Source organism: Lupinus angustifolius, chromosome LG01, assembly GCF_001865875.1.
Source record: "Lupinus angustifolius cultivar Tanjil chromosome LG01, LupAngTanjil_v1.0, whole genome shotgun sequence".
NCBI lineage: Eukaryota > Viridiplantae > Streptophyta > Magnoliopsida > Fabales > Fabaceae > Lupinus > Lupinus angustifolius.
Genome location: NC_032009.1, coordinates 21,739,635 through 21,760,823, shown reverse-complemented (window position 1 = coordinate 21,760,823; position 21,189 = coordinate 21,739,635). Strand labels below are relative to the sequence as shown.

At 33.5% G+C, this 21,189-nt stretch overlaps 3 protein-coding genes across 6 annotated transcripts; all 3 read right to left on the bottom strand.

Annotated features, from left to right (window-relative positions):
- LOC109355029 (probable GMP synthase [glutamine-hydrolyzing]) lies at window positions 1,479-5,341 on the bottom strand. The gene is made up of 5 exons (XM_019597934.1): window positions 4,136-5,341; window positions 3,691-3,748; window positions 3,509-3,592; window positions 3,230-3,371; window positions 1,479-2,141 (listed from the first exon to the last, which is right to left on the bottom strand). The coding sequence occupies exons 1-5, from the start codon at window positions 4,623-4,625 to the stop codon at window positions 1,773-1,775; spliced, it is 1,143 nt and encodes a 380-aa protein (XP_019453479.1). The 5' UTR covers window positions 4,626-5,341; the 3' UTR covers window positions 1,479-1,772.
- Window positions 8,767-14,747, bottom strand: LOC109355002 (ubiquitin carboxyl-terminal hydrolase 23-like). Of its 4 annotated transcripts, none has more exons than XM_019597902.1 (11): window positions 14,337-14,747; window positions 13,451-13,565; window positions 13,202-13,312; window positions 12,472-12,644; window positions 11,975-12,301; window positions 11,578-11,706; window positions 10,584-11,267; window positions 10,296-10,381; window positions 9,721-10,259; window positions 9,368-9,461; window positions 8,767-9,264 (listed from the first exon to the last, which is right to left on the bottom strand). In XM_019597902.1, exons 1-11 carry the CDS (start codon window positions 14,613-14,615, stop codon window positions 9,105-9,107), a joined length of 2,697 nt encoding a protein of 898 aa, XP_019453447.1. In that variant the 5' UTR covers window positions 14,616-14,747; the 3' UTR covers window positions 8,767-9,104. The 4 variants fall into 4 exon arrangements, with proteins under 4 accessions (XP_019453447.1, XP_019453455.1, XP_019453428.1 ...); XM_019597910.1 differs by having other exon boundaries at window positions 9,721-10,381; window positions 10,584-10,951; window positions 10,991-11,267; XM_019597883.1 differs by having other exon boundaries at window positions 9,721-10,381.
- LOC109354996 (omega-6 fatty acid desaturase, chloroplastic) lies at window positions 16,290-20,968 on the bottom strand. Its single transcript, XM_019597872.1, has 10 exons — window positions 20,843-20,968; window positions 20,714-20,771; window positions 20,375-20,619; window positions 19,776-19,919; window positions 19,457-19,608; window positions 18,390-18,512; window positions 18,044-18,221; window positions 17,509-17,627; window positions 16,845-16,959; window positions 16,290-16,639 (listed from the first exon to the last, which is right to left on the bottom strand). Exons 1-10 carry the CDS (start codon window positions 20,879-20,881, stop codon window positions 16,478-16,480), a joined length of 1,335 nt encoding a protein of 444 aa, XP_019453417.1. The 5' UTR covers window positions 20,882-20,968; the 3' UTR covers window positions 16,290-16,477.

Here is a 21,189-nt window from a genome sequence, read left to right as displayed (position 1 = left end):
GAAAAATGTGTTCCAAACTATGAAGGCTCTACCATAACATAAAATGACATCCCTTTTGCATTTTCTTGCTTTTCCCAAGGTCAATACCCTATGAACCATTTCTTTATATTCAGATATTGTCTAAATTTTGTGAGAATTAAGGTAATTGAATTTAATAAATTACTACAAGGTGATTACATGGATTGGCTCTTTGATTTATGGTCTTAAATGCTATCATTCCTCTTTACCGTTTTAGATTATGCTACTTTGGCCTTACCTTGATGATACAAGTTTTCTCTTTAAATTAATAGAGTTGTTAATAATGTTGTTGTGCTTATATTTATTGGTAAGTTGCAAATGTCATTTTTCAATCCTAAAGGGATAAGGTGCTATTATGTATTTCAAGTGAGGGTAGTGACCCTTGTTTATTAAGTTCAACACTATTTTGTCATTTGTCAAGGTACATCCATGGCTATATATGTATAGATAATGATGGATGAGTTCTTTTACATTTAGACTTGACTTGCCACAAATTTGTATGGTTATCACTGAGTTTTTTTGATACAATGAATATCACTGAGTTTGTTATTAGTGGGTATTCAGAAATTTAGAAAATATTTAAAAATAATTACGAACAACTTCTATAGTTGTGCATATGATTCAGAAGTACTCAAATTCAAAATTTCAATTAAATAAAAATGTTTATACTAAAAAAACATAATTTAAAAGGAACTTTAATATAAAAAGACATATCAAACATCTAAAATTTATATATGAACATTACTTGAACCAATTGATTTGTGCAAAATATAAGCATTCAATTTAAAGATTTATCAATCAATATTATTACAAACTTCATAAATAATAACTTTAAGAAATTTAATAACATCATATTGAAAAGAGGAAAAATTTACTATACATGATTAGGAATTTAGGATTTGCATGTACCCATTACTGAAACACATCCCATTTCAAAGACCCAGACCCAACCAGTTACGGATATTACAGCGAGTAGCCGTGGATTTGGATACCGATTTCCATAAAACATCTTCCCTTTTGTCACGGTGTTCTTTTCAGGTTCTCAATCAATGGTATGCTATGGGTCTTCTGATTATCTTTCCTTTAAATGAAAAGTAGAAAAGTAGTTTAAATGTCATTATGAAAATATAAATCAAGATTCTCTATGGTTTTATGCCTTCACACGCTGAAAATAATGTAGTACACACAAGACAAAAAAGTCATCATTTTAAGGATTATTATAAAAGAGACACATCCATAGCATTGGACTTTTTAAAAATCTGCTGTAATGATTATAACTAAAACAAACACACTGAAACAATTGAATATAGAGTGGTCTGATGCAGCTGTGATATATATATTATATATATACACACAAATTTGTAGAAATAAAATTACAATATTTTTTATAATAATCATAAGTTACTAATGAGTCAACAAATATAGATCATTTGCAAAAACCATTGACAAGAGCATTGTAGTGCAACAATTGAAAGAACTGGTTAACTATTACCTGCTGCCACTGGCTTAAAAGAAAAGTAAAATCACTGATATTTTAGCTGTACAAAATATTGTACACCAATTTGTTAAAGCTTCCCTTAAGAAGCCTAATACAAGTTACAACAACAAGGTTCTCATTTGATTTAATTGGGCAATTGCTTTTAGGTACTCAATGAGATAGTACAATATTGGTTCATCAGGTCAACATCGAATAGAACCTGGTGCTGGTCCTGGTCCTGGATCACTAGCAGCCAAGACAGTTGTTGAGCCATCATTCATTCAGAGGTGAAACTCAAATTATCAATAGCAATGGACAGATCAGATTTCATCACGGTATCTCGCTCTTTTTGTTGAGGATCGTCCTTGATTACAGTCTCTTCTTTCCCTCCTGCAGCGTCTATACATGCCTGAAATCTGAAGCAACTGATAAGGTGGTCGTTCGTTAACCCCGCAGCCTGCATGAAGGAGTATATAACTGTGGGACCTACGCCACGGAAACCTCTTCTCACCAGGTCTTTGCTAATAACATCGGCTTTTGATGTTTTAACAGGAACCTGTCTAGGATATCGGAATCTGCTAACCATAGGCTTGTGGTTCATAAAACTCCAAATATACTTGTCAAATGACCCAAACTCATCTATGACCTGGCATCAGTAAAAACCTGCAAAAAGTTAGTTGCAACGACAAGCATAGCCATGATGCAATTTGTGCAAACTGTAATTATGGCAGATCAGTAAAAAAAAATGTCATTGTAGTCTTTCTGATTGGAAAAGCATCGAGTGATAGATGATGACTTAGGACATAAAAGCTAGGCAATAAAGTTGGTTAAAGAATTCAAATAATTAGGTTGCATATCAATGATCGAAATTAGATTACAAGGTCAGGGTGTACCGGAGATTAATATCATTGTTTGTCCCATATGGGTCATGCAAATTGAATAAGATTCAGGACCACAAACCTAATTAGCTTTATTAGCTAACCTACCTAATCAGATACATTAAACACAGTTTTAAGGCACTCAATTGATCATTAAGGGGAAAGGGGGGAAAATAAGTCATTTAATTGATATGCAGAAAATTTAAGACTACTAAAACAGATTTTAACTATCCTGCTTGCACAATTTTTTTCGATCTAGCATTTAAGTTCAGGTGGCTCCACTAGTCCACTATTTTGTCAATCTCAAATGCAGTTATATAAACTGTCTGTGCACAGTAAGAAAAAAGACGGTGTAAGTAGGAACATTCATTTCTACATTGGCAATTAATACTTCGGTTTTTTTAATATGACTTGATTTTCTTTTAAAATGATTCTCACAAAGATCAATGTAGAAGAGAAAGCTCTAAAAGTTTGAAAAGGACATGCCTAAAAACATGCAAAACATTAATTAGTTGACTTATTTCCTAACTAAAATATCCTAATAAGGATATACATGCAAGCAATCTAGGATTCCACTTTATATTCAAATATAATGATGACTAAGGAAGTAGAAAATATGACCTATATCAGCTGGCAAAACTAGTTGGTGTCGAATGGAAATGTTCTTAAATCCAGATACAGCCAATATAGAATAACTTATTCATGGGATGGCAGATAAACATCGCCAAGCCTCTATCCCCGTGGTTCTTTTGGCTTCTAATGGCCCAGAAATTAATAATTAATTATGAAGCAACCAAGGAGTTTTGCATATTCTATTATGAAGGTTGGAAAAATCAAGACAAGACTAATCATCTACCTTTGATATTTGACGTGCATTCTCAATTGTAGCACGCAATTTAACGTCGGAAAGTAAGGAGCTTGCAGGGGTCCCTGATGCTATAATCCTCCTCTCATTAAATTTTGAGACTGCGACAGGATCAAAGTCTGCAAAAACTTCCCTGCAAAGAACCTTATTAACAATAATAACATGAACAAAGTTAGAGAGAAAGTAGGCTACATCTGAGGTAGCAGCCAACCAGTATAGATTTGACGTTAAGAATGGGTAAAAGATTCAGAACTTCTGTAGAAACAATACCTAAAAATGTTTCTTCTGCTTAGAATGGCTGGCCAAGTGAGTTCAGACAGAGCACTTGAGAAAACAAGGTGCTCAAATAATTTCCTACATGACATGAGATAAAGAGTGTCAAGCAAAATCTAATAGAGGGTTGGATTTCCTTTTCCAAGCTAAAACAAGATTATTCTTTGTATGTCACGTACTTGTCATCATGTACTGGAACTCCCCATTCTTCGTCGTGGAAAGTAGAATAACATGGTTCTAGTATCAACAGAAACTTAGTCAGGAAACAAAACTTCGAAAAAAGCCATTCTAGTTCATAATTTAAAACTCAAATATCCAAAGCACAAATTCAATACATTAGAGTTCATTCTCATAGAAAATTAATTTATATAGAAAAGTATACACTGATATCCAAATGAAGGTATCTATTTAAGTAAGTTTCCAATCTTCAAGAACTGAAATTTATCTTGAAATAAAATGAGAATCATACAATCCACAATGTCAATATCAGCTCAAATACATAAAAAAAAATTATGACAAGAGAATTGAAATTAACAATAATGTACATACATATTTGTCAAAGTAATTCAACATCCTAAATAATCATAAACTAAACTACCTGCCAGAAGAAGACGAAAATCGAACCTGTATTTGGAGTGATCCATGCGCACCTCTTTACGGATTGTGAACCATCAGGTGGAGATTCCAAAACACCATCAGAAGCAACACTTCTTGGCTTTGACACCGACCGCTTCCTTGTTAAACCTAAGCTACCTGAGCTAGCCAATCTCCCAGTAGAAGCTCGGCTACGAAACGAGTCTGTAGATGCATCAGATGAACATGAAGCATTCATGGACAAATTAGAATGCAACAACTGCTCATGCCGACGAAGTACTGAATGAACACTAACAGATTGTGGTTGGGGAGACTGTGAAGAGGAAGTGACAGGTGAAGACAATTCATAGGGTTTTTTATGATTAGCCGAGGCAACATCGTCCCTCGATTTCTCAAGTTTCCTCAGTGGCTTTGAAGCCTGTTTCTTTGAATTAAATGGTCCTGTCTTGTTTACAAGCACAGTCCTTGGCTCCGAATCGGAGGAAACATTCATAGCCCTTAATTTGGGAGGACCAGACATTGCTAATCTTTTACTGGTTTCCGAATTCAGAACCCACCAAAACAATCACCTAGAATCTACTATATCACACTTTCAATTGATTCTTCTTCAGCTCTAATTACTAAACAGCTACCCATAAAAAATCAATGAAACCTTAAGCTAAAAAATCAAACTTTAGCAACAAAAAAAGTGATACAAGTGACATGGCACACAACACTACAAAACAGATCTTAGATTTTAAGCTCAAAAAAACCACTCAGAACCCACCAAAACCCTGAAAACAGCATACCCCATTCCTCTAAAACCTAAAATCCCAATTAAACTGAAAAGGTTGAAGCTAAACAAGGTTTAAGAGAGCAACAATATGAAATTGGGTAAAATGGGTTGAGTTTTTGAAGAAATTTAGGGTTTAAGTGGAGTTGCATTTATAGCGCTATAACTTCCTAAAAAGAGCTTAAAAGAGAGCTACCGAACTGTGCATTGTGGAAACTGTGCATTGTGCTTCAAAAACTACGGCGCTTAGTACATATAGCTTTGAAGTACGCAGAAAGTAGCAAAGAAATTTTCTGGGAGAATGCAGAATGGGTGGGGTTTGGGATTGAGAAGTAGCAGAAATGTTGAAGATTGAAGAGAGAGAGAGAGAGAGAGAGAGAGAGAGAGAGAGAGTGGGGTTTTATGAGTACAACATCGAAGAAAATATGTTGGGGGATAAAATGGGCTTGGAATCATGAAGAGAGAAGGAGAGACTGAAAATATTGAAATTCAAACAAAACATTGGGGTTAATCTGCAAATAACTCTTTTTTGGCTTCTTGCACCGCATTGGTAGTATTTTACGGGCCCGACTAACAATATGCTGGTCTAGTAGTAAAAAACATCACTATATACCAAAAGGTGTGGGTGTGAGGAGTTTGATTCGTGAATAGGTCACTTATCGGAAAAGATAATACATATCAAAATAGATTAATTTATTACCTATAGGGTGACAAGAATAATGATACTCACTAATATATCATAATTGTACCTACAATATTAGTTTATAATTATAAAATGGGTATTACAATATTGGCCATATGAGTACTTGCATATTAATGAATTATTTTTAATAAATATTATATATACTTATATTAGGTACATGAAAGCATTACTCAAACTAATTTCACCTCGTCATCCCTAATTTTATTATGATATCCGGTTGATAAACTAGTTAAAAACTAATAATTAATAAGGTAGAAGAACAAAACTAATAATTTATTATCTAATAAAAACCTATTCATATAGGTTAGCAAAACCCTTTACCTATTATCATCTAATAATTTATAATTAGGGATGACTTATAGTTTATAATTTATAAGCTAATAGCACACAACTAATAATTGATAAGGAAACTCGTTAAAATAAGTCTATAACTTAAAAGTTATAGAATATGAATTTATACTAACTTGTTAATTAAGTTATCTTGTCAAACATATTGACTTAGCTTACTTTTAATTATATAAACTAATCAATTAACTTTAAGATTCCTCAATGTTAGAAAGGTACTAAATTTAAGATTAGGATCCGTAAAAAAATATTAAGTTAAAATTTTGGTAATGAGCTTGAAAGGTGCAACTAATGATTGAAGAATAAAGAATTTGTTGCAAGAAATGCATTGGAGAGTAGATTGCTAATTCCTCCTATAATAAAGGGGATAAAATATATGGAGATATATTTGCTCCCTTTAAAATAAAACTAAAATATGTTTTTTTATAAAAATATTATAACTTTTTTAAATTGTTAGAATTATATTCTTTGAAAAATTTGGTCAATTTTAAAGTTTTTCAGAACAAAAATGAGTCTTCCATATATTAGGATCCATCTCTATAAAGTCTAAGAACCAATTTGAGTCTTTGAAGTTATTCTTGTACACACAATGTGTACAAATTTAAATATTTAGAAACAAATTGATAAAAGGAATAACATGAGAAAATTAATCGTCCACCTTAATAATGTGGTTGCTTGTTCATAAATGAGTGTTCTAATTTAGAATGAACTATTGAAAAAACAATCAATAAAAGACATAATAGTTGTTTGTCCATAAATTGATGCTCTAATTTAAAATCAACAAATCAATAATCCTACTTTTTTGTTTAATCTGTGTGAGCCAAATAAGTCATAATTATATTGTAGACAACCTATATAGTATATAATTCATAAGCAGAATGCAGTAACAACAGGGTTTTATAACCTACCAAATATTATGTTTATGAACAATCAACCACAATATTGACCATAACATCAAAGAAAAGTAATTATCTGCAGCTAGAATGAATTATTGTAATGGAGTTGGTAATCATTTCAAATCCAAAGTTCTAAGTTTTATTTTGAAAACAATGACTAACAACACATAAATAATGATAAATGAAACTATCACCTAATTAGATCTTGAGTGTAGATTTAAGCAATATTAATTTCACAAGTAAAGAGGATATACATTAGATAAATGCAAGAACAAAAATCAAAATAAAATATGTCATTTTTGGGACCAAAGATCTAATTTTCATTTTAAAAAAATACTTTAGCTGGCTATGATATTTAACCAATAATTCACATCACAATTGGTAATTATAATACATGCAGCTGGGTCTTGGCCAATATTTGTAAAAATGCTCCCTTAGAGATAAAATCACATTGACGATTTCTATATTTAAAAGAATTAGAGTATATTTACATATGGTCGTGAAATCCAAAAGCATTTTTGGCATAGTTATAAAAACCATTTCGTACCGGCCGGTTCAACTGGAAAACTGGTGAACTGGGCCCCTAACCGGTACGGTACAGGTGTTGAACCGACCAAGTATCAAAACCGGTCAAAACCGGTCAAAACCGGTGAACCGGCCGGTATTTTACTAAACCGGCCGGTTTATACACATATTTCTTTTTTTTTTTAAAAACTTAAAAATCAATTACAAAGTGATTCATCTTTCCAACTCTTTTTTAACCATTTTCAAGGCACATACTTCCAAGACATACTTAGATTACATCTTTTGGTTCAGTAACATTCGTGTGTAATCTCAGTGACATTTGTGTAATCTTGGAGTACTATCTGAAGATATGATTTGGTAGAAAAGTATAATATTCATATGAGACAACTTTGACTCTTTGGTGTTAAATATGAAAACTCCAAATTTATTTGTTTTGTAGAGTGAGTTGTGAACTTATGTCATTTATTTATATTTTGTGGTTGTTAAGTGATACTTTTGGATTGATATATGTTTTTTAATTTAGGCTTTGAATTTGTTAAAGACTAAAATTTGTTTATTTATGTGAATTTTGATTAGATTATAAATATGGATTATAAAATTGAGTATCTACCTATTTGGAATTTTTTGTTATAGGTTTATATATATATAAATATAAGTAGGTATGTTCGGTTTAACCGGCATGCAGTTTAATTACTGAACCACTGTACTACTATACCAGTACCTTGACCGGTTTGATAACCGGTACGGTTTTAACAACACTAATTTTTGGTGCTTCCTAACACACGTTTGAGTTTTTTTTTGGTGTATTTCAAAATTCGTTTGAAAACATAATCTTTGGGAGAAATAAAAAATTACTTATTTTCATTCAACAAAACTAAATTTCAGTTTTAAAATATTATTCTTCATGTAATACACTAATACTCTTAAAATTATTAATTCTCATATATTATCACTCTCTTGATTATTTATTATTATTATATATTTTTAATGTAGTAATTTTTCAATAAATTGATATATTAATATTCATTTTATTTTTTTTGTAATAAACGAAAAGAGAAATACCAAAATACAATTCAAGTAGAATCCGATTTAAACTATCCATTTTGTTAGAACATGATCAAGATTCCATCAATTATAATTGATCATCTCCAACAAAAAATTGTTTTCACAATTCCACTAAATCATTTTAGAAGACAAATATAATCATTTCTTTCAAATTCAAATCATTCTTATTTTCCAATTACACATTATAATAATCTAACTTCGACATTTTTAAAATCAAATAAGTTCTTCATATCTACCAAGTCCCCTGTCGAAAACAGAACAGTTTCAATTCATGCAATCCAAACATATTTTATAAATTAAAATATCTTAACAAATAGAGACTACCTCTGTCATTAGCTCCATCCCTGACAAAGTATACATGTAATTATTTTAGAATCATTTTCACAAATAATGAAACACCACAAACATCAAATACAACTCCATTGCAACAAAGATACAGAGGTTTTGCAACGTTTTTCAGTGCCCAATGTCTAATAAATATAAAAATCACGAACATCATTTCTGGGCTACTGCAAGTAGCTTACTACTACATGAACAAAATTTGTAACTACACCCATTTAATCCTGCAAACAAAATTTGACACAAAAGAAGAAGAATAATGTATGTGCTCTCAAGCGCTAGGTTTTAAGTGTTGGAAAATTGGTAAATGCTACAAGATCCCCCCAGATTTTGAAGGCAGCAAAGTTCTGGATATCATATCCTAAATGGTGCATTCCCCGAGTTAGATCGGTCCAACTTTGCCCTTTTAGACCTAGACTTCTCCGAGGCAATCTCTTGGAATAGATTTGGCCCACCGAAGCTTTGCTTGATGCCCCTCAACTTCTTCCTCTTCCCCTTGTCATAATCCTCGTCCCTGTAAATTTTGAGGTACAAGGCACAAATTGATAAACAAACTCCAAGCTAGTATCTTCTATGAATAACCAACACAAAGGAAAATAACATATTGATCAGCTTACCATTCATCCCCCACATATCCAATGGTTGCAGTCTTGACATTGCTAGAGTCCAAGGCATGAGATTGAGGTAATTCTCTATCATCCCAAGTTGCAACTGTAAAGAGACATGTTAGTAAATAAAAGATGCCAACATTTTAATATTAGAATAGAAAACAATATCTCCAAACTTCAGTAGAATATTTAGACCCACTAAAATGTTAATAGATGTGATTACTTAATCATATCCCAAAGTAGCACATCAATTATGCAGCTACACCATTGAGAGGAATAGAGCAGGGATGAAACTACTAAAATATATAACAAATCTCATGTAATATGGAAGAAAAAAAGGAGGAAAATATGAATAAACTTACCAACTGTCTCCTCCAAACTTCGGGCAGGCATGCTAATTGAAGTATTAAGCATTTGGTCTCTTTTACAATCTTGGAGACTATCAGCTTGTCTAGCTTCAAATTGGTTTAGTCCTGAATCACCCCCAGATATATTTTCTACTTGCACAGCTGTTGCAAGTACAGCACAGTTCATTTCAGTTCTCTTCCTAAATTCTCCTCCGGCGATAGTAGTTTCTAAAAGAGACTTGTCATTCAGTTTAAACTTAGCATCAGGTGTATCACCAGCCTTGGTTGTGCTATGTTCAAAAGAATTTGACACAGAAGGGAATACTTCAGCTTTTCCAGGTGTAGATGGCCCCACGTCAGATGAGAGAGCATGTTTATCCAGCTTTTCTATATTCGGATTCTTCAAACCTAACCTCCGGCATTTACTTCTTTTAAGATTCTTTTTTCGTGGACCCAAGTGTGCCAGGAAAAGGTAAGTTGAACGGAAGTACATGCTTGATATGTTATACTTCAGAAATTTCTTTTTCGACTTCTTCAGCTGCTTTTCATTATGATTCTCCATATTTAACAACCTATTTGCAGACTCATGAAGAACCAGTTCTTGGCAACCAACAGCACCTTCACACACCTTACTACCTGTTTCATTGTACACTGAACCAGGTGCAGAAGCTCCAACCTAAAAATAAAAAGGCAGAGACAATAAATCAACAGTGAGGCTGAAAGCAAACTTAAAATATTTGTGATTGAAGCTTGAGGTACAGCAATATTAACTTTTGGACAAATTCATACTGAGAGGATTTATAAAATCAGTAATTAAGAAAACTAAAACAGCATTAGTTCAGCACAAAAAGGATATTGAAGTACTTAGTATTATTTACCTTTTGAGTTTTAGATGTTATGTCACTAATCTGTTTATCGGTTGAAGTCTGGGGATTATTGATCAGCACTGTGGAAAAAGAGTTTTTCGATCCCTCCTTTGAAATTTTATTCTGATCAGATACATTACTTCCTTCGTTAGCAACATAGGACCCTTCTGATGAGCCCTTCTTCAGCTGCAACTGGGAAGACGGTTCAGATACAAGTTTTTTACTGTTCACCAAGCTTTCTGCTAATATGAGGTTACTTTTTTGCTGAACTACAGAATCCTTAATGCAGGGAACCCTTGATGAATCAACATTTGACGTATTTTTAGGAGGCTCAGCAATCAAACAAGATTCACTACTAGATTTATTTTCCACTGGACCATTTGTAACTCCCTTGAATACTTGGTTTGAAGAATCTTTATTTGCATTCTCATTCAAGGGACCATTTGGCAATTTTTTCTGAGCCACAGGAGTCAAACAAGATTTATTGTCCACTGGACCATTTGTTACTGCCTTCAATTCGTGGTGTGAAGTTGAAGAATCTCTATTTGCATTCACATTCAGATTTACATTCACCTTCATATTTTCTTTCTTTGCAATGTCAACAGGTTTCCTAGGGACAATACTTTTCCTATCACGGACATAGAACAACATGTAAGCTTGCTGATTTAAAACTTCCCGCTCACTGACATGACTAACCTGTAACAATAGTGGAATATGGGTTAACATGAGAAGATACATCAATATAGAACAAAGATGTGTTTGAGGACTCAATTTTTTCAAAAAATAAATTTCAGACAACAATAATGTCAAATTCAATGATAGTAACTATTATGAATAGACTGAAGAGAGTTCAATAAGAGATGATATTCTAGATGATAATATTTTGTTTTCTTTTTAGTTCCTCCTAGAACACTTGCTGATTTTTCCCAGGTTTTTGACATTTTCTTGAATAAATTAGTATGAAGTTTGCAAAGAATGTAAGAAAAGAAAAGGACAATTTCAGTACCCGGTTGTCATCCAAGGTATACCACATGTTATTTGAAGTGCGCACATAGCAGTAATAGTGGCCAGAATGAGTACTAGAACCAGAATGAACCAGTACCCCATAAAGGGAGTACTTCACATCTCCATCCTGCTCAGCAGAAAGTTGAAAGTAAGAAGTGGAACATAAGCACATTATAAGATACAGGCAAAAAGGCATAAAGAAGATCTTGTAGCAAAAAACTGTGAGTGGTCTATTAAGCTTGTCCTTTCAAACATGGTAAGCGCATATATGATATCATACCAAATGATAATATTAGGAAAATGAATTTTGTATTCATCTAACAAAAGTTTTGCAAGTACAACACTGAGGTATATGTATATGAAGCAGCTCTATACCAATAAAAAGAAGAATTACTTACATATGACCCACTGACAAAAGGTTTTAAGTCCAGTGCACATCCAAAATTAACCTTCTTTTTAATCTTCAATCCAGGATCGTGTGCAAAGAACCGCTTTAGATGAATCGTGAGCACATATGGTGCCTTATGAATTGTAAGCTGTTTCAGAGCCCTAACTTTCTGCTTGCATTTTTGACACTGGTATTGCCTATCCCCTCCATCCAGCAATTCTGCAGCAGTGAAATTTGCAAGTGCTTTTTGCAATGAATCTGCCTTGAATATTTCAAGGCTTAAATCTAAGAATGGATCAAACTTGTTGGAGGAAAAATTACATTGCTGACATTTCACCTGGAAAGAGTTGTTGTAATAGGGTAATCAATTATGAACGAAAAGAAACTAACATAACCTCATCCTATATGCATTCTCAGGCTAGTTGTTACAATTAACCATTATCAATCCACAATGAGCAATGATACTACTCTTTAAAAATAAAATTCCACTAGTCATGAAATAGCTACCTGACTGCGGAGACGACCACCGAAGATCTTATGAACCAAACTTTTCTCATAAGCACCATTTGATTCACTTGGTATTCCAGAAGGCAGGCAACATTTATGCATAGACTCAAGTAAGTTCACCATATACTCATGAGCATCCTCCTGCCTCGCATTTCGGAAATTTCGTGAAATGCCTGATCTTATGTCAAGAGGTACAAATTTCAAGCTAATAAAAGAGTAGGTCTAATCAAGTTCCAAATATCATACTAAACTTATAGACAAGGGTTAACGGCAATTTGCCTAGCCTCATAACCTAATCGGATGCAAGAACAATAAAAGGGAAATAAAAGACAATGGTGGTATCTCCTATGTTGTTGATTCATTCTTAACCCAGTTTAATAGAAGTTTAGAAAGGTAAATCATCAAGAGCAAATAATAGAATGGTCACCCTTGATATTTTCCAAAACAGTCTGTCTGGATAATGGTATTTTCCAATGCTAAGATATTTGAGTATATGTGTGTCAACCCAGAGGAATGAATGTCCTATGAGAACAAATCTCTACCCATAACTTCTATTTGGATAGAAGGAATCATGCATAAAGAGTAGAAAGACGGGAAAATAATAGAATGGTCTGGGAAGGGAACTAACTCTTATCAAAGGTTGAAATCAACATGAAACTAAAATAAGTATAAACAAACAAAAATGAATTCAACATTAACAGCTTAGTCATGCATCAGAATGCAAGGATACACCGCAAATTCCCAACTAGATGCTCTGGGGATAATATTCTCCCAGTTGATTGCAGTGCACGGCTCACGTGATTCTGTATTGCACACAGAGCACAAAATCCAGCAATGCGGCCTACGAAGATTGTAAAGTATAATTGAAAATTCAATACAACAACAATAGTGAAATATAACAGAAACAATGAACTATCTCCAAGGAAATTATATAAAAAATGTTACAGAAGAGGTACAAAGATATGAGTGAGTAGCTCACATGAACTTTTATGCTTGCCACTTTGCAAATATGCAGCTAAAGGCTCTGTATATGTCAAACACTGTATTACTGAGTTGAGAAAACAAGTATTTCCAAGATTTCGCAATCCAGCTCCCTGAAAAATAAGAATAAAATCATTTAACTGATCCTATAAAATTAATAAGCCCAACCCATATGTACCACTTGCTAGAACTATCGGGATGGAAAAGAACACATGTGTTTTGCGCAACATCTGAAGCATTTTATAATGACAACGGAGAAGGACATTGGTTCCACTGAAAGGAGGAACACAATAGAACAACGGCAGTTTTCTAGTTTTTTTGTATTAGCAAAAATGCCATCCATATCTTTGGACACCTGACCCTTGTACCATGGCGGTAAATGCTACAAGCGTATAAATAAGGCTTTTTACGCAAAGAGAAGAGCTTAGCGAATATCAATGTGTTCGGGCTCTGGAGAGGTAAATCAGAAAAGAAAAAATGAGATTTCGGATCAATGACCTTCATTAGAATATTCAATCTTTTGCCTCCTTTGAGACAGAATATATTATCCAATCTCAGAGAAAGTCTCTCCACATTCCTAAGTGCGGAATAAGGCATGTAGTGTCCGCATTAAAAAATCATTAATGTAGAACTGAACTCTGGTGATTGATAATCAAATCGCGTAACGTGGACAACGATAATTGAAAGATGGTGCAGACATTGAAATATAAAAACGTCTTGAAAACTATAAATATGTGGTGAGGCTGCTACGTTACATGTAAGAATCCCTCTACTTCTTGATAAATATGGTTCGCGAAAAACTCTTTATAACGATGAATAATTCTATGCCACTAAAAAAGTAAAAGAACATTAATTACAAATGCATCAAGAACGAAGAAACTCACAATTTTTCGAACGGTAATACCAAAGCAAAGATCAGGATCCAAGCCAAATTCAGAAAATTCAGAACCATCGTTCTTTTTAACAGAAGCAGAGAGCGTAAGAGTAGTTTCAGAGGTAGTAGTAGGATTTAGCGTCTCAATATGAAAATCGTTGGAAAAGCCCTTGAAAGGTTTTTTGGCGGGAAGGAACTCAATTTTGCGGTGAAGTAAAACGGAAATAGATGAAGAAGGATCCGATGAATTAATCTGTGTTTCCGTTTGGATCAAGACACTCTCGGCCATTGCTGAATTACAACGATCGAGTGAATGTTGTGAAATGAATGAAGTGCAGTATTGTGAAAATACTCTTATGGAGAATGAGGAAGAAGAAAGAGGGTTTTGTTTCAGCTGCAAAAGAGGAGTAACAGTATAATGGTGGCTGCTATTAAACCCTATTCTACCTTCATTCTCATGGTTTTTGGGCTTGGGCTTGGTCTTGGGCCTTGGCCTGTTATAAACAAGAGGGACTCGTTGGGTTCATAGATGACACAAGTCCGTAAGGTCATAGTATTATATTTGTTGATGTTTTTTGTCACTTTCAAAATTTTATGACTTTTTCCTTTAAAAAAATATTATGACTTTTCATACTTTCAACAAAAGTATGATTTAGTACCAACAAGGCGTTAGTCTAATTATGTAAGGTCTCATTAGATCCTTAGGATAACCAAAATGTCAATGGTTTAATTCTTGTGAGCGACACTTATTGAAATGGGCAACCACGAATCCTGAAATTGATGAATTAAATTCTGATACTCTTTGTAGTACCAAAGAAAGTATGATTTAGTAAAGGATACTTCCTAATATGATAAATTTTAAATAAGTATCATGTCACATTAATTTTTATCTCATTATTACATGGATCATATCAAATTTAGATATCAAATTATAAATATCTCAATCAACTTATTGGGTCTTAGTCTAGTCGAGTAAAATTCATCCTACTAACTTCTAAAGGTCACCCTACTAATACCCATGCTTTGATTGTAAGGATCACTATCCTAACTACTTTGATATAATTTATTCCTTTCAACTGCATTTCATTTCAACTGTTTGATGTAATGTTAAGAGTGATTATTGTGGTTAACATATATTCATCTCATAATAGTGTTTTGTGCCTTGGTTTGGGTTTGTTCTTATCTACATAGAAAATCATATATGAATTGTGTATTTTCCTTTACCAGTGGATAAGATTTCATAGATTCACAGTAGATCTCAGTTTTGAATGGGGATCAGTTGTCCCTCATTTTGTGTCTCATTGTGTCACAATCCAATGTAAAGTTGTCATATATTTGAAAAGAAAAAAAAACATAAAGTAACATTTCTATGCTATTTGGTGTGAGATAATTAACTTGGGACATGAAAACATGAAGTTTAGAGAACAGAGAATCTTGGTTCCTCAGTTTTCATCTATTTATTTTTTGTATGCCATATCCTCTTTATTACCTTCTTTTTGACCTTTTTTGTGTGCTTATCTACAGAGAAAATCATATATGTATGGTTCTGATTTGAAGAGCATCACTGATCCAAATGCATACAAAAATCCCAAGGTTTATCGAAGTTCTAAATACTAATTTAGCAGTAACAAGACCAATGTCTGTACACAAAACAAAGATACCCTTCAATTAAAACATTGTCATTTCTCAGCACAAGCCATGAAGCTGAAACCAATCTGCACTACACTCCAAGTGTTTTTAATCCATTAGACAACTGTATATGAATAAGATTTAATATGTATACATTACAGTGTAAAGGTTTTTTACACTGTCAGCAAATCATCCACCATTGATTTGTTCACTACCATTGACTCTCAAACAAAAGTAATACAAATCAATGTTGAGATTACTGTAAAATTTACTTTAAGCTACCGAATCCTTCTCAGGAGCATGCCCTTAGAATCTTGGATAATCCACAACTTGGTAACAAGAGTATCCTAAATGGTGAACTCTAAAAGAACTTAAAGTAATTTTCTCCTCTTGTTATATATGAAAATATAGAACCAAATAATACAAGAATGAACTTGTAACAAGAAAATGAAAGCCGTACCCACTTACTCTGAGTCTTTGACACAGATAAATCTCAAATGAGAATGAGTCACTTGGATCTAATCAAGCATAATCGGGCATGAGTTCCTTCAAAAATTCAATTGGATGGGAGTCTTCTGGGGCGAGTTCATCAAAGCCAACATAATTTCGCTCCTTATCGTAAACATGACACACTGTCATGATTGTCTTCATCAATCGCCAATTCCAACTAGCTTCATTCAGATACTGTTGATCCAATACAACATAAGATGGAATAGTTAGCAATTCTATTCTTTTAGAGATTTCAATCATATGGGACTAGTGGTTTAGTTGGATAATGAGAACTTTTAGCACTGTGAATGTTCAAACATGGAAAACATCGTATTATAGGAATTAAAATAAACAAAACTTCAGAATCTTTTATTTGCACTACATTATTGATTGATCTTACCTTTCCCCAATTTTCTTGTATAGACTTATGGGCTGCTCGTAAGTTATAGCTTGGTATCCGTGGGGATATGTGGTGTGGAATATGAACATTAATATCATGGCATAAAACCTCAATCCTGTTCAGGAAAGGAGTCAAAGTATACCAGTTAGCCAATCAATGGTTACCAAATTAATTTTGCATGCATTCATTTTGAAGAGTAATTGGGAGGAGGGGTTTGTTTGTGTAACATGATAATCAGGTGATTTCAAAATTTTATCATATAGGCAGGTGGTAAAGATTTAAGTGGACAAATCCGGAAACTGTACACATTAAAACATTTCAAACATGATTCATAATTAAATTGACAATAGAAACCTGGGATTAGATTCCCCAACAAATATGGATTGTTATCATCATATGTATTATGCAATATGCAAGCACATGTGAAAATCTCATTTTCTGATTACTTCTTTCATTTTTAACACTTGTGCACACAAAATGACAACGAAAAAATGGATAAATTCTCTACAGTTATTCTTAGAATCAAAGACCAGTCATCTTCAGAAGATTGGTTAAAGAAAAGCAATCAGAAAATGCTGATCAGTCATTCAACATGTTCCACCTCTACATGTCAATTTATTGGCAAAAAAACATTAGAATGTAAGGAGACGAAAGAATTCATTACCATTTGGGGTAATCACAATGAACAGTTCCACTAAGCTGTGCTTGTGCAGCATTCCACTCTTCTGAGTCTTTGAATGGTATGTGAGGAGCAGTATGATGTACCATGGTGAAAGTACTCATCTGTAAATTGGAACAAAATAACACCTCTTAGATACACGATTGTTTGCCATATTTTTAAACTCGGATACGCAGGGACAGAGTACTGATAAGTCAACAAAGCTGCTATATATGGCAACAAAAGAAAGGTCTGTTGAAAGATAAAAAAGGCAATACTATCATAGCATGAGTTACCAAGACTGTAAATTGGCTTTCTCTCTTTGCATTGAATTTCAGCAGTAACCACTAACCAATACTAAAAGAAAATAACATAAATCAGAAGTTTAACGTAACGCCTTATTATTGAAAATGGTTCCATCTCTACCCTCCCTAAATATGAGCACGTTCACTAAAAGTTACTCAAACAGAAAGTAATAAAATTAAAAAAATCCAGCAGTGACAAAGAAAATATCAATTTGTAACAAAGGAAGTAAAATTACCCAGAAATGATATCCCAGCCATGGCATCAACCAGAATTTAATCCATCCCGTGATCCCAGTCTTGTAAATAATTAATGGCCATCCAATTGCCAAAAAGGCAAAAACACAAGCTAAACTTATCTTCACCCTATTAACTTCATTTGGTCTGAACTTCTTCAAATCAAAATGCAACACCAACCTGTTAGGGTGCACATTGCAATCAAAATGCAGCATAAAGTATGAACTAAATGTAAAATGTGAAATTGAGGCCGGTCAAGTCAACCAAGGAGTACTTGAGGAAGAGTACAAACATTTTCAGGGTACAGTTGTCCTTAAAGAATAATTAATTCTTTTTTATGAGCCATACCAGTGAGCTATAGACATCCAAGGTCGAAATGGACCATATGCAAATATTAATGCTTTTCGCAAAAGTGGTGATGAATCAAACTCTTTTTTCCAAACAGGATGCCAAGCAGTATCTCCTTTCAACCTGTGGCATTAGAGAAGGCTTAAAGTAAAAAATACATGATGAAAGAGTGCAGCTACTGCATCAAAACATGAAGAAGAAAATGGAAAGAGAAAAGGAGATGGAGGAGTAAGATTGGCAGTGTTGCAGATTTTTTGCCAAGCCTACCCACCCTGCACCTTTCAAAATAACACTCAACCCGTCCCTACCCACCTTGTGGGTATTAGAGATGAAAATCCAAACCCACTCCACGATAAAATATTAAAACCCACACTTGTACTTCGGAATATTTCAATAAAAAAGTATGCAAAATAGTTCACTGTATTATACAAACTAAAATAAAAGTTCACAATTTAGGTTAAACCAATGAAGAATCATTACAATTTGCAAAAAGGATAGTAATATCAATACACAAAGAATTCATTACACAGTTGGACATGGTGGCATGGTTAAAATCAGGGTATGACCTGAAACTGCACCCTGCCCACCCACCAGTGGGGTTGGGCACTCACGGGTTGAGTGAGAGTGTGAAGCCTAAATATGAGCATTTGAGTGCATCATTCACATAAAGCATGCTATTAAGTTTTCTCCGAAACATGGATTTTATTATCATTACATATCTCATACATTGCATGCTCTATATAATTTGCATTTTACCCTTCTGGCATTAATACCAACTGGCTTTGGGTACACAACAGAAATAAAATGTGCTTTGAACTTTAAATTGGAAAAAGAAATATCACCAAAAAAAATGCTACAATATCAAATTGAGGTAAGTGACAAATCTTTTGTTCCTTGTCTCCTCATGTTTCAATTTATATAAGTGAAATTGATGACCATAATAAACTAAGACATGCACTCTATTTTGAGTACAAATCTTAGCCAGACTCTCTACATCATATTTTTTGTGCTAGAGATAATATACAAGATGCATCAAGACAAACAAATTACAAAGAAACAGTGCTTACATATTTGTTTTCGCATGATGCCTGTCATGCTTAAATCGCCATGGCTCATATGGATAAATCAGTGGCAAGAAGGCCAAAGTTCCAATAATATCTTCTACCAATTTGTTCTTGGAAAATGATTTGTGAGCACAATCATGGCCTATAACAAAGAACTGTACAGAGAAGAAGGAAAGAGTACTGGAAAACTTAATAAAAGTTGGTCATAATCCATAAGGGGAAAGAGTTATTGAGAGAGATTGGAGTGAGAACTGAGAAGGATTGGCGGAACGCCGGAACCAGTAAAGAATAGTCATAGGGAAAATATGAGAATTGGACTAACCCCAGTTACTGCAGTTCCTGTCCATGCCCAAGCCAGAGGAAGTAGATACCAGGGTGCTTTGGAAATCATAAAGAGACCCAAAGCATAGGAAGTGGCAGATACCAAGACTGATTTCCATGCTTTTGCATCATCAATCTCAAAGACCTTTAATAAATGTGAAGGAAAATATATGTGTCATGATTATCGGTTAATCGTAAATAAAAATTGTAACCACAATTGAATTCAAAATATTAAAAAAGGAAGACAAAACCCTAGTTTCCCCCCTTTTAAATACACCTAACTAAACACTTCGGCTAGAAGTGGAGAGTAAGAGCAATACATGGCTTATTATAAACAGACATTATCATCTTCTTCTTTTTCTCATAATTTGCAGTAAATATTTTATCATGAACATATACAAAACCAGGCTATTACATATACTTTCTTAATATTCTTAATTTCTCATGCAAGAAAACCAGACTAAAAAGTGCAGCCCAATGCACGAAACTCCGAACTACAAGTAAAGAACGTAAATGTACACAGTCTTAACCTTTGTTGTTTAACGGTGAGACTAAACAACAAACAAATACTTCAATTTAGAAAATATAATATATAAGTACCTTCTTAGGAAGGGAATCAATGACATCTTTCAAAGTAACATTGCTCGGAAGCTGTTCTCCAATTTGATTAAAGCCATAGCTTTGAGCTAATTGTTTTCTGTATTCAGCACTCTCAAGTGGTGAAGGTTCAACTGGAATTGCCACAGCTTGTACAACAGTAACTTTCTTCCTATCCCTATGAATTAAATGTCTTTGATTCCTAAACCCTTTCTGGATAAACTCGTCACTCTTTAAATTAAACAACGCTGTAACACAATGACAATAAATTCAACTATGTAACTAATTGAACAAAGCTATAATTACAAGAAAAATGAAATTTGGAAGTGAATTATCACATACATGGTGAGTATTGGGCAGAAATGTTTGTTTTATGAAATCGCTGCTTCTGATGTGAGAACTGCAAACACAGAAATAGAGTAAGATAACAGAAACAGCAATGAGAAAGGAATATAGAATGAAAAACAAAACCTTGAATAGGAGCAATGGATCCACAAGAGTAGAAGCCATTGATTTGTGAGAAGAGATTGAAATGAAAGTGTGGCAGAAAGAGATGAGGTTTTTTATTTTAATTTATTTTGCTAATTCAATTTCAAAAAAGGGTTTTAACTTTTACTTTATACACTCATGTGTGTTGCTACATGCCGGTGCTTGTTTCGTGGCCCTACAATTGGGTGACACAACAATCATTACTTTTTTACTCACTTTATGATTGGTAGAAAAAATATATTTAAGTTAAAAAATTAATTATTAATTATTTTTCTTAATAATCACAGCTAATAACACATGTAGTGATACAACTTATAAAAATATGTGTA